A 12,729-nucleotide genomic window follows, 5' to 3' on the forward strand; every position below is an offset into this window, starting at 1 on the left:
CCTAGTGATGATGATAACTGCCTGGCTTTTAGAAGGCTGCAGTATGATAAGCTTGGTCATTTTGAGAACAGATTTGTATTTTGTTGAACGCTGCAGCCATGCTTCTGCCTGAGATCCCTGCTGCAAAATCCAAGCGTTTCAAACCTCAGATACATGGAAAAAATTCTAGACAACACGGTAATGTCATTCAGAGCTAAAACTAATTCTGTTTGGTAACTTACAAAGATGTCTCAGCAGCTGCTTGCCCACTTCTGGTTCATCCTTCTCCTCGAGGTATTCACCCCTGGGGAAAAGCTGAGTTTGTATGGCTTTGTAAGAGATATGTTCAAAATGGTTTAAAAACCCCAGGCTTCAATAGTAAGATGAGAGATCTAAATCATTCCTTCTCGCCAATGTCAGTGATTCGGCATCTTAAAATGGTTTGTGATGCACACTCTTTATTTAGTCTAAGGGGGAAATAAGCCTACAACTTTCTTATCTGTAAAGAGCAATTTCTAAGTAAGAGTTTTAATGGGAGATGTTTTGGTGTTGTGTGGTGTTAATATAAACTGGAGGGAGGAGGGCTGCTGAGCACAAGTCAGCACAATACACGCAGGGCTTTCCACAGACAGGGGAAGTGCTGCTGCTGGAGGGTGTTCAGAGATCAAGTGGCTCAATGCTTTCTCCTGATGGCAGCAGATGGGTTGGTTTGGGCTTTTGGAAGTGAATAAATCTTCCTATGTGGCCACTTAATCATTGTGTCAGCTCCCTCCCCAAGTCCTCTCCTCTGTTCCCCGATCTCATTTGCACAAAAGAGAGAATGGGCTCTGGCCTCTTAGCTCCTGTATTATGCCACAATCAAACCTTTTAAAGACTATTTCTGTGTTGTTTTCCATTCAAGATGGGGTCAGAGCATAGGTATTCAGCAGGTTTTTTCTTAGATGTAAGACAATAGTTTCACAGAGCTTTGAGGATCACTGGCACTGATGTTAATACAAGATCTAGGTTTAATGCATTTTTAAATGTTTTTAGAACTGTTGGAGTGAACCGTGCAGAGCACCAACTTGAGCCAGACTTTAGCCTAAAGTTGTGCAAGAAGTCGCACCGCAGGTACGTGTGGGGAAGAACAGGGGATCTTAGAACAGTGTAAGACTGAAATTCTGTCTTTTGATAATAAAAGTAAAAATGTAAAATATCTAGTGAATGAAAAGTAAAGCGGTTGCGTGGAAGTCCAAATAAGATTCAGGGGGTCCAGTGTTAGGCACTTGAGGGCTCAAACTCTGATTTCAGGGTATCTCCTCTAGCAAATACATTTTCCTCTTAAGCAAAAGCCCTAATCGCAGAAATGTGACGGACAAACTCTGCTTCTCTTCCCTTGTGCATCTGTAGGCAATGTGAGAACACGCTGCTAACCACAAGGTAACAGATGGCCGGAGAGTCGTGGTGACCGTGGGCGCTGTCGCTCTGAGGGGGAACAATGCCCTGCGGATCTTCGCCTGTGCCACCCAGCAGCGCCGAGGGCCATTGTCCCCGGCCTGCTGCAAAATCCCGATTCCACGCTTAAGAGCTGCAGAAAAGAGCCCGGCTCTCTCAGACCTGCAAAAGAGCAGCTCCCCGTGTCGTTCATTGAAAATATGGAAAGGGCAATGCATATAGAAATCTAATTATTGGCAGGCACAGCCCGGCTTTTAGCATGATAATTGCAGGCCCTTGTGCTTTCTTGTGCGCGGACCCCTGAAAGGTACTCGGGAAAGCAGAAGTTAGAACTATTGAATTTCCATCAATCATTCCATGTTTGCTTTGATTACGCTGACACGATTTTTGTTGGTTCCTAAACTGCGATGAGAAACTGTTATTCATCACGCTTAAATCTTTTAAAGACCAAGGGGGGGCCGCCGGGCCCATGCGATGTAGGCAGCGGTAAGAAAACAGAAACGCTGGGGCGGTGGTACCGTCGTGTCCCCCACCACCACCACCTCCTCTTTTTTTTTTTGGGGGGGTGTCCCCTCTTTGTGGCACTGCCGAGGGACCTGCAGCCGCTCGCTGAGCGACCCGGGGCCGGGGGGGGGGGCCCCTGTGGTGAAGGGGAGGAGGACGGGGGGGGGGGGAAGCGGCCGGTCCCCGGCATCCCCCTCCTCCCTCCCTCCCGCCCTTATAGCCCGGCCCGCGGCCCAGCGCGGCCTCTCTGCGCCGGGCGGGCCCGGCATGGCCGCGGAGCGAGGCTCGCCCAGCCTCCTGGCCCTCCTGCTGCTGCTGGCGGGCGGCGGGCAGCGCCCGGGAGCCGCCGACTACTGCAGCTGGAGGGGCAGGTAGGCGGGTAACGGGCCGGGGGGGGGCCGTTAAGCTGCCTGAGGCGGGAAGGGGGGGGGGGGGGGGGGGTCTCTCCCGTTGGGTGCGGGAAGGGAAGGGCCGGGTCCGGCCGAGGAGGGCGGCTGCTGCGCCTTGCGGGCGGTTTGTCTTCTGTGACTTTTGACAGGAAAATAGGCAGCGGGGCTTTCTCAAAAACTACGACCCTTTCCTCTGCGTTTTGTTGTCTCCGTCTTTTACTCAATTCTGCTGTTACGGACTTGATTTTCCGAAGCGACATCAGCAAAAGTAACTTTTCCGAAAGCAGTGGAATTGCACCAGCTTGAGGAAGAGCTCAGGAGCAGGGCCAGCACGGCCTGCTTTGACTACAAACGTTTTCTTCATGAACTCTTATGGGAAACGTTAAAAATAATTTTAGAAATTCAGCCTTTTAAGCCAAATTTTTCAGATGTAACATCAGTACTCTCGGGGCAGCTCCTGCTGCGAGTCAGTGGCTCTCACCCCTACCCACCTGCAGGCGGGATTTTCCAGAGAGCTGAGCACTGCCTGGTCCTATCGCACAGAAAGTTTTTGCTGCTGTTTTAGCAGAGAGAAGTTTCCCTCTGTCATTTTCCTGGATGCTGCAGGCATCCAAGCACGGGTCTGCAGGTAGGCAAAAGGGACTGAGGCTCCTTTCCGTGCTCCCTGGTGCAGCACCAGGTGTGAGCGATCCTGTCCCTGGTGGGAGGTGAGGGAGGGAAGGCAACCCAGCTGGAGAAAGTTAACTTAAGAGTCATTAGGATAGAGTCGGAGGGTGGGAGCCGGACCTGTGTCTCTGGGCAGCCAGCACGGCAGCAACTGCTGGGCTGTTCTGCCTGTGCCGTGGATATCGTTAGTGACGGACTGATGGTATTGTCTTGGCAGCGGTTTGAGCTGGGAGCCCCGTTCCCGTGCGGTGGAGCAGGTCCATCTGCGTTGCACCGAGGGCTCCCTGGAATGGATGTACCCAGCGCGAGCCCTGCGTGTCGTTCTGGAGCCCAACCTCTCCAGCGCCCGGCACACCACTGTCTGCATCAAGCCTGCCAGTGACTTCCAGGGTGCCAGCATCTACGTGGAACGTGCTGGGCAGCTGCACCTGGTGGTAAGCGAGGCAGAAGGGGCTCGACCCCACCACGTGTCTTGCTTCAGCGCCCACACGCCGCAACGAGTGGCCCTCTTCCTGCAGGCCAGCCCGCAGAGGGACATCAGCCGCCGGGCGGCCAGCTTCCAGTATGAGCTGCTGACCAACCAGGGTGCTGCTGGCCCCGAATTCAAAAAGATGGCACTGGTCGAAGGTAAGAGCAGGGCCGGCCTCGGGGCTCCGCTGTGGGGGAGATCCAAGGTGGCATCCGATACCCATTGACTTTGCCAGTGTGTCCCTAGTGACAGAAGCTGTTTTGGCTGAGGGGTTTGTCATTGCAAGGGAGGTCTTTCTGCCAGCTCGCTGAGTCTTCGGTGGGTGCGGTATGTTTTCAGATTTCCACCGTGAGGGGCATCCTGTAAGCACAGGAGGGAACACTGCAATGTAAAGAGAAACTCTGTCTCTCCGTTAGCAGCCAGCTTGGTCCTGGACGTATGCACTGTGATCGTGGGTGTCCCCAGCCCCTGGCGGTACCATAACTGAGAATGCCTGAGTGGGTTATAGGAGCCTAAATCCCATGTTCAGAAGGGATTTAAATTCATCAGGAACCCAAGGCCTCAAGAGGGTTGCTGGAAATTAAAATGATCTTTTGAAAACAGGATTAGCTGTCTAAATTGCTTGAAACTTCATTTACCTTTCTTTCCTATTCTTACACCAACATAATCCTGTACCTAATAACACTTATCCGCACACATACACACACGTTTATGTATCCAAGGAGCACTGAGGCTGAAGAGGGCTCTTATCCATCCCAGTTCTGAAAGATCAGGACCCACCTACTGTTGCTGTTACATCCTTGCTGCCCCAATAAAGAATACCCTGGGCAAACCTCCTGTTAAAAAGGGGAGTATTCAAGCCATGTTGCAATGGCAAGAAGCTGCCCTTAAAATGGAGAGGTTAAATAAGAAGAGCAACTGTAGTACTTTTGGGTTGTCCTCTCCTCTTCGTTAACCTGCTCAAGGTGCGGCTTTGCTGTTTGCTGGAGCTTCGTGGTATTAACTCAGGGAACGTGCTTATTTTAGGAAGTGCTTAATAGGATCACTGTCTTGACTGCCCAGTACTCAAGACAGGAGCTTTTGGTAACAAACGGGGTATATACCAATGTGTGGATAACAAATTACGTTTATGGGGGAACAGAGCCTGAAGGATTCGGTGAACCCTACGACCTGGTGTTAGACTCATGAAGGCTTCAGATGTGATGTGGGGTGTTTTCTTTTATCGCTAATATATTGAATGACTTATGCTGCTCCCCCACACTTGCAATAAAATTCAACCACATCCATGCTGGATTACTGATCTTTCAGTTGGCAATACTGGAGTATTCCCTGGCTCTGGAGCTGCAAATTGTCTGAAGTCATTGTAGCTCCCAGCACGCATCTAGATGCTTGTCTTTATTCTTGTATTTTGTAATCTACAAGTAATATAGGAGGACCTTCCCCTCTTTCTGTCAAAACAGAACCAAATTTGAAAAGGTTGAAAAATGATAGAGGGGAGGTATGTGCCAGGTGCTGTGTTTTCTGCTGTATTTTTTGCATGCTTCATCAGTTGTTCCAGGGATTACGTGCTATCAGGCCCTGTTGTCACTCAATGACTCTTACAAACCCTCTGTGTTTATTTCTTTCCTTTGGTTTTATTTGCATAACAAGAATTTTTGTTTGCATCTGATTATAATGCTCTTTAAGCTAGTAGTTCTGCCCCATTTCCTCTCATAATTCACCAGTTCTTTAGCAATGAGATATAGTATAGTATTATAAGTAACTAAGTGTTCTTTTTTTTCTAGCTATGTGCCGTCCTTGTGACAACATGGAACTTCTTATGGCCATTTGCAGCAGTGATTTTGGTAAGCTGACTAAAGGGAAGTAAATCTGCCTTTAATTATGTATTGATTGTTTGGATTTATTTGCTGCTTTTCTTAAAATAATGGCATGACTGTGCTCTCCGATCCGAGAAAGAAACTAGCTGTGTGAGAGAGAATTTGAAGGGGGGGGGGGGGGGGGGGCGGAATGAGACCTAGAAGGGAGAAGCTTTCTTTCAAGGTCCTTATTTCCTGCAGGTAGAAAGGTTACAATCTAAAACCGAACTGAAAGTAATTCTCACAAGTGTGCTGCTGGCTCTCACATGTAGCAGTCACATGTAGACACACATACACACAGGTTATACGTGCTTCGTATGCTCCTTTTTATTACCTTCATCCATTGTTGGGTTTGTTTTTTTCCCCAATGATGAATATGCCCTCTCTCTTCCCTCACAATTTGCATGCTTCCTAGTTCTTTTTCTACAGAGGTAGTGAGTTGTTTTAACTTAACTAAGGATTTCAGGTGATTTAAACTTCCTTCAGTGCCATACTCATTAGGTTTCATGCTTTATGAGAAAACAGAGCAGTTAATATTCCATAAGATGAGAAATACTGATTGGATGGTACATTAAAAGCTTTTTCCATTTTCTCTACTTAATAATGCAATATAATTTTTTTCTTTTTCTCTCTATCACGATTTGTTCATTTTATTCCCATAGATTTGCGTATGAAAGTTTGTACCTCTTTGATTTTGTCCAATAGATCAGACGGTAGAGCTGCCTCTCCACATAGCAACAATTACATTGCTGTAAATGTACCTATGTAAAGAAATAAAACTATGAGCGATATTTACCCCTATTCAACATTTAAAAAAAACCCCACCAAATTATTGCTTTCCTACTAGGGGTTGCCATGCTTCAAGGCTACCGATAAAATCAAATGCCAACAGCATTGTGCGAATACAAAAACAGAGCGTAGAGCATGCTTCCCTTAGAGTGCTCCTTAGCTAGTAATTTTTCTTCTTCTTCTAAATTAATTGATGCAATCCAGCGCATTGTTTCTATTTGATGAAGTTATCAGTTCCCATGCGAGGTGCTGTCCCTCTGCACTGCCTGAAAGACCAGAGACTGACAGATGTGGAGGCCCAGGCACACAATGGGGGGCACTTACACTCACAGCAGCAACAGAGCAGAAGAAATAGCCCTTTGAACTGACTCTATTTATGGCCTGACTTCCTTGCCCTAGGCTCACAAATCGCTATCATCAACTTTTTTGATTAGAGAAAATAGCTGCTAATGAAAGTGTAAATGGCACTGGGAGTGAATAGGGGCTTTATAGTTATTCTTAAGATGGAGGTCTTCAGTCACTAGGCCCCGAGCAGCGCAGGAGCAACTTGGAGCACCAGGAACAAGTGCATTATAGCTTGTCAATAGACTTGACTGCATCTGATTAAAAATGATCATACAAAGAGGGAGACAGAAAACAGAGACATCTGTTACACGAAATTCTGGATTCCCTTGGAAATTGAATGAAATGAGGAAGTTCTCAGAAACTTTAGAAATAAGCTTTTTCTGCCTCTTGGGTTGTTGAGTTCTCCGTACCTGAATGAATGAGTTTTGTGGCAGAAGCATGGTTATGTTCCCGTTGCATTGGTAACCTCTCATTTGCTCAAGATCTCTTGGCTCGAATGGTGGCATGTTTCTTTCTGAGCCTTCTCTGGGTATGGGATTGAAATTCATTTAGTTAATAGACAAATAATTGATTGCTGTGAAAAATGGGGGCAGTGAGAAATGAGAAAGATGGCTTCGGGACAGCAAACACCTGTCAGATGGGATGTTTCATTCTCTGTACAGTTGATGCAAAGGATGCTTTCAGTCAGAAAGACTATGGCTTGTTATGCTTTCATTCCCAGAAAACAGGTAGGATCACTTTGGGGAAAGGAGGTACATGTGTGCTATGTGATTTTTAAATAGGGCTTCAGATAAAGCCACTTTAAAAGTTCTGCACGTTGTTCATCAGCTCCCAAAGTGTCTTTTGATGGACAGTTGAATGCCATTTCCTGAGGGAGAAAATGCCAAACCTTTAAATGAAAAGCATTTAACAAGCTTTTATTTTTTCCAATCAAATCATATTCTAATTCTTCTTGGATCAACCTCTGTTACTGCTGTCAAAGGAAAACTTCAGAGTCCAATGGAGACAGGAAGGATGTAGTCTGTGACAGTCATCATTTTGGAATATAGACTGAAAAAACTGAGTCTCTGAGCTGACCTCTTTTCATGTGCTTTTTTATCCTTTACTGCTGCTTTGCATTATCAAGCAAGTTACATGCTTTCTCCTCAGATGTAGCTGATGTGCGTAGTCACAAAGCATGCTTCCAAACACATAGCACTATTTGTGTAGGGATCCTCTGTCTAAAGGATGCAGTGTAAGCTGAGAAATGTGTCCACCTGTAGGTGGTAGGCTTACAAACTGCACAACAAACCTGTTTCTCCAATTATTTCATTCAGTGAACTCCTAATACCTGAACTACTTACCTGCTGCTTCATAACCAACTACTGTCTTCTTCACATCTAGTGGTGAAAGGATCTATCCGAAATGTTTCCCACGATTCAGAGAACCACATGTCACAGGTTGATGTCAGCGTCCAGAAAGTCTACAGGCAGAAAAACAGAATTTTCCAGCAGGACGAAGCAAGTGGTGAATGGCGAGGCCCTATACGAACCCTGCTGCAATGCAAGGTGAAGAAGGGAGGTGGAGATTTCCTTTTCACTGGAAATGAACATTTTGGCGAAGCTTGGTTGGGCTGTGCTCCTCGGTTTAAAGATTTCATGTCCATTTACCGGGCTGCCAGAGAAAGAGGAGCCAACCCATGTGAGTTTCAGCTCGACTGACAGGAGTGACACTGGAGTTGAGAGTTGAAAAACTTCAGCACAGTTTTTGGATACAGAGTCTGAAGTAGGGTTAAAACCAAGGACTAAAGCTAACAATTTCACCAAAACTGGAGCCTGGAGAATTTCCTGAAGATAATGGCTCTGTGAGCCCTGAAAACTCTGACTTTTAATCCACATTTGCATTAGCTGCATTAATTTCTCCTTCACATCTTCTTTGCCTCACAAAATAACTCTGAATTTTGAAAGGGTTGTCTTTTTTGTGGTTAGAAAGCAGCTTGTGGTCAGTATTACAAAATTCTCTCTAATGTCTTTTGCTCCATGTACCTACTATGTGCTTCTTGTCTAGGTTTTTTTCTCTCTTCCCCCATCTCTACTTGATTTCCCTTCCAAATGGCTCCTTTGGTTTTTGTTTGGTTGGTTTTGGGGTTTTTTAAATGAATGCTAACTATAGTCTTAGCCATAGTTACTAAACTTTCAGGCAATTGACAGGTTTGCCAGGTTTTTTGCCTTCTGCATGTTAGCAGAGAGATTAACTAACCCTCTGGGGCAAAATCACAGCTGATACAATTCTGCAGCACTCTGTTGATTTCTGCACAGTTGACGGCCTCTGATTTTGTGCCCGTGCAAACAGGCCAATGAGGGATATACTGCACTTTAGCTAATATGAACACTAACGCTGTATCACTACCAGATGAGAAAAGGTGTTTGGGAAATGCATTGAAATGATCAAAAGTTCTAGTTGTAGCATTGTCTGTGTGAGAGTGTAATATTTGGTATTTGTAGTACTGGGCCCACAACTAGCTTTAGTTATTGTTTAGTACACAACAGGAAAGACCGAAGTGAACTGGCCGTTGTAAAGTATTGGAGAATGTACAGGGATATCTGAGTACTTGGGTTTTGAGAGCTGGAGATCAATGCTGTATTTGAGATTTTAAATGGAATACTCGTCTTTGGTTGTTATTTGCACTGTAACTATGAGATAAAATATGTTCTGTTAGTATAGATCGGAGGTACTGCATTTCTTCTTATTTTGTATATTTGTATATGTCAGACTTGTGGGGGGGTTTGCCTTTTAAAGGGGCCTTAGCCATTTCTTGTAGCATTAATGTAATAATTAATATTTGCTTTCATAGAGCATCATCCGTTTGAAATAGTGTGTTCTTTTTAGAGCAAATAAGTAGTTTAGTGAATGAGTGGTTGAAAAACTAAGATAACCTAGTGTGAAGTGAAACAACATGCTTAAAAACCCACGTGATCTGGTGATGTAATTCACAGCCCTGTGGACTTGTCAGCCTCGCAATGAGCAACCTGAAATCATTGCAATCAGTGAGAATAATGAAGAGCTTGTTAGAGATTGTGGGTGTTGGAAATATTAATTCTATTTGACCGTAATCTCCCTATATTGCATAGAGTTGAGATAACTACCATGATACCAGTAACTAGTAGAGGTACCTGAATGTTTCCAAGTGGTGGGGTAAAAAGCTTTTTTGGAGAAAATCTTTTTGTTTTCATTTGTTTCAGATTTTAAACAAATACTCTGACTTTTCTGGGGAAAACGTGTAATGTATAGAGGGCCCACACTCAAAAAAATTTCTGCTGTGCTAAAATCAGTAGTGCTACTGCTGTTTACATTTGGTCCAAATTTCTTCCAACATCCAGACTGAAGATGTTTAGATACAAACATGAGTAACAGTGGGGCAAAGCAGCTAGTGTTTCCATTGGGATAAGATAGAAAATTTGAATCAGTGGAAAAGTAGTGAAGTAGTTGAAGAGTAACATAAGATCAGGTCATACGCTCTTTAATTTCAGTGACTTTATTAGTGTGACAATGTGGACATCCATTATTACAGCAAGGAACTGTGGTTAGGTCAGGGCATTTTAATTTTGTCTCCTGATGTCTTAAGCTCTGTCAGCCTAGGGTGATATTGTGGTTTTCCAAGTACTTAGTTTCAAGGGCAGCAAGCAATGTTTCTTCCCCTGGCATCTTACCTCATGTAGTTTCTAACTGAACCATAGAGTCCTTTCTTTAGCCACAGTAGAATAAAAGCTAAAGGGGAGTAATCTTCCTTGCACTGGCTGTGTTAGTTTATGTACAGTAGGAGCCAACGGTTGCATTTACGTGCTCATTTTAGTCTTCTCGGACAGCAAGAGGTTGAACAGAGAGAGACAAAACATATTATGCAAGCAGCTTGTAATGCCCACTGCTTCAATATGTATGTCATTGAACGTATCCCGAGTTCACCCACGCTGCTTTATTTGCCCCCCCCCTTGCAAAAGAACGGGTAGAGACCAATTGTATTGAGGGCATGAAGCATTCAAACCAGCAAAAATGAAGCCAATTTATAAAGACAGAAAGGTGGACTGAGAGGTGAAGAACAGCAACAAGGAGTTTAAGCTACAGCTGACCATAATTCCTGCTTAATGGTTAGAGTCAGCATCTTCCATAAAGCAGTAATCTTACATGGAAGATCTGTTCTGTTGCTTGGTCTCTCCGTAGATGATAAAACCTTTCAAAAGAGTCCTTGACATCCTAAAAGAGACATAATCAGTATGGTTCCAGAGATCTATTACAGGAAGTTCTGCATCCCAGGAGTTTGTCATTCTATGCTCAAGAATCATATAGAAGAGAAAGCATCTTTTATGGCACTAAACAAGCTCTTCATTCAATTGTTTCTCAAAAATTCTGTGGATTTTCTTCCTTTCAAGATGGATAAATAGGGCCAGGCAGCCTTACCAAATCACAGTGATTCATGTATTCAGGGAATAGGTACCTAAAACCAAAGTAAGGATGCCAAAATTATCTTCATGTTCACCTTCATGGTTTTTTTGGGGATCAGTTTGTCCAACTCTGCATACAGGAAAATTGGGTCAGAAGGGGTTAAATACTATCGCTGTTCCATATATGGAGAGTTGAGGCAATGAGAGACAATTCTTGGTGGAATTTGGGTGCCAGCTTTAAGATTTGAGTTAGACCTGGTATGGGGAAAGGGGGGACCGAAGTTATAGTGAAAACACATTTGTGAACAACTGCAAGCAAACAAGTGATCATCTTTCTCTACTGTGGTTGAATTTAACCCAATGAAGTACCTCTACTGAGGAAAGCATATTGAACATTTTTGCCTTCGGCACTGCAAGCTTAAGTCTTTCAGCCTCTTCCAGGAAGGAGGTGAAGCCTTTTCCATAATCCTTCTGATCTGTAACATTTCATAAAGCAGCAGGGCTCTTTATGCACTTAATAATTTGTTCTTTGCTGGACTTGTGCCTGATGTGTAGATAGAGAATCAAAAGAGAGACAGGATGTTTCCCCCATTCGCTGAAAGACAAAAGAGCTGCAAGAATCTCTAATGAGTCTTTGAGTGACTGGACCAACACCACGAGGTAAAGGTTTGTGAATAAACACTGTGGGCTAAGTCTTCTTGACTGATTTGAATGAGGTTTTGCCTGCTTACACCAGAGTGGATTTGGCCCTTTTTGAATGCAGCTGGTCTTTTCCTCATGTCTACCTTGCCTTTTCTGTGCAGTTTCAAATGCACTGAATTTTCAACACACCATTCCATAGGAAATTAATTACATGAATACAGGCTTATTCCCTTTGTTAGAGGTTTGACTCATTCACTCACTTTCTCCAATTCTATTATTATTTTTAAGGTAAATGTTTCAGCATTTTTTGCTGAAATGTAAGCTCAACTTTTGTCTCAAACAAAAGGATAAGAACCCTGTTTGTATAACAAAGTAGAACGATAGGTCTTCCGTCACAGCATGAAATGGCAAAGGGGTGGCTTTCAGAGATCTTGAGAGTTCTAGCGGGAAGGCACAGGAGCTGCACACTGAAGTCTTGAACTCAGGGTTTATGCTGAGTTTTGCCACTGACTCAAGTATTTAATACCTTCTGCTGTCAGTGAGAGAGCCCGTGTTTTAACACCTCTCCTAGGAGCTAATTCTGCACCGAGATTTGAATGCTTAACTTCAACATGGGAGGAGGAATTATTTTTTCTCTTTTTCTGTCCTTGACCAAGAGTCTATCTTTTCTCCCTTTTTAATGGTCTTGATCTCATTCTGTTGAAATCTAGCAAGGCTTCCAAAATAGTCATGGAGAGTCAGAGTTAAGAGTATTTCTAGTATTTCTAAATGCTTTTCTTCATTTCAAAGTGATGAGTTTTGGTTTCAGTACGCTGCAGTGATAGTTTAGAGATATGTAATTCATGCTCCTGTAATCAGTACAGTCATACTTAACATATTTATAATTTTGTTTCAGGATATAATTCTAGTAATGTTTCAGAAAGCCATTGCTCTATCTTCAGGGAAATAATATCTCACTAGTTAAAGGAATACTTTCACTGCCAATCATAGGCAAGTACCTGAAATGAATCGGGGGCCAACAGGTAATATGGGGGGCTCCAGGTCTGCTGTCAGACCAATCGTTACAGCGTGCCACAAAGCAACAGTCCTCTTCACTATGAACTTGAGCAGTTACAGCAAAATTGTAACGTCCTTACCTATTACAGAGCCAAGATTAAGGATAGCCAAACTGCTTGAGTATCAGTTTCACGCAAAATGAATGCGCTTAACTTGAATCCTAGGAGATTTACTTTTACAAG

General features: G+C 44.1%; 1 protein-coding gene across 6 annotated transcripts in view; it reads left to right on the top strand.

Annotated features, from left to right (window-relative positions):
• Nucleotides 1–45: 45 nt before the first annotated feature.
• The window catches only part of LOC115341226 (meteorin-like protein), a 30,388-nt gene continuing 17,704 nt past the window's right edge, over nucleotides 46–12,729 (top strand). For 2 of the 6 annotated variants that reach the window (XR_005932447.1, XR_005932448.1), the window contains exons 1-4: nucleotides 1,934–2,288; nucleotides 3,190–3,599; nucleotides 5,226–5,285; nucleotides 7,815–7,978. Coding sequence is in view for 4 of the 6 variants with exons in the window: in XM_030013802.2 (XP_029869662.1) it covers nucleotides 2,185–2,288; nucleotides 3,190–3,599; nucleotides 5,226–5,285; nucleotides 7,815–8,131 (891 nt within the window). In the remaining 2 variants the exon portion in view is untranslated. Of the gene's footprint in view, nucleotides 1,900–1,933; nucleotides 2,289–3,189; nucleotides 3,600–5,225; nucleotides 5,286–7,814; nucleotides 9,134–12,729 lie in introns of those variants that run through there. The other 4 variants (XM_030013804.2, XM_030013805.2, XM_041123670.1 and 1 more) reach the window with 4 other exon arrangements.

Source organism: Aquila chrysaetos, chromosome 5 (genome assembly GCF_900496995.4).
Source record: "Aquila chrysaetos chrysaetos chromosome 5, bAquChr1.4, whole genome shotgun sequence".
Taxonomy (NCBI): Eukaryota; Metazoa; Chordata; class Aves; order Accipitriformes; family Accipitridae; genus Aquila; species Aquila chrysaetos.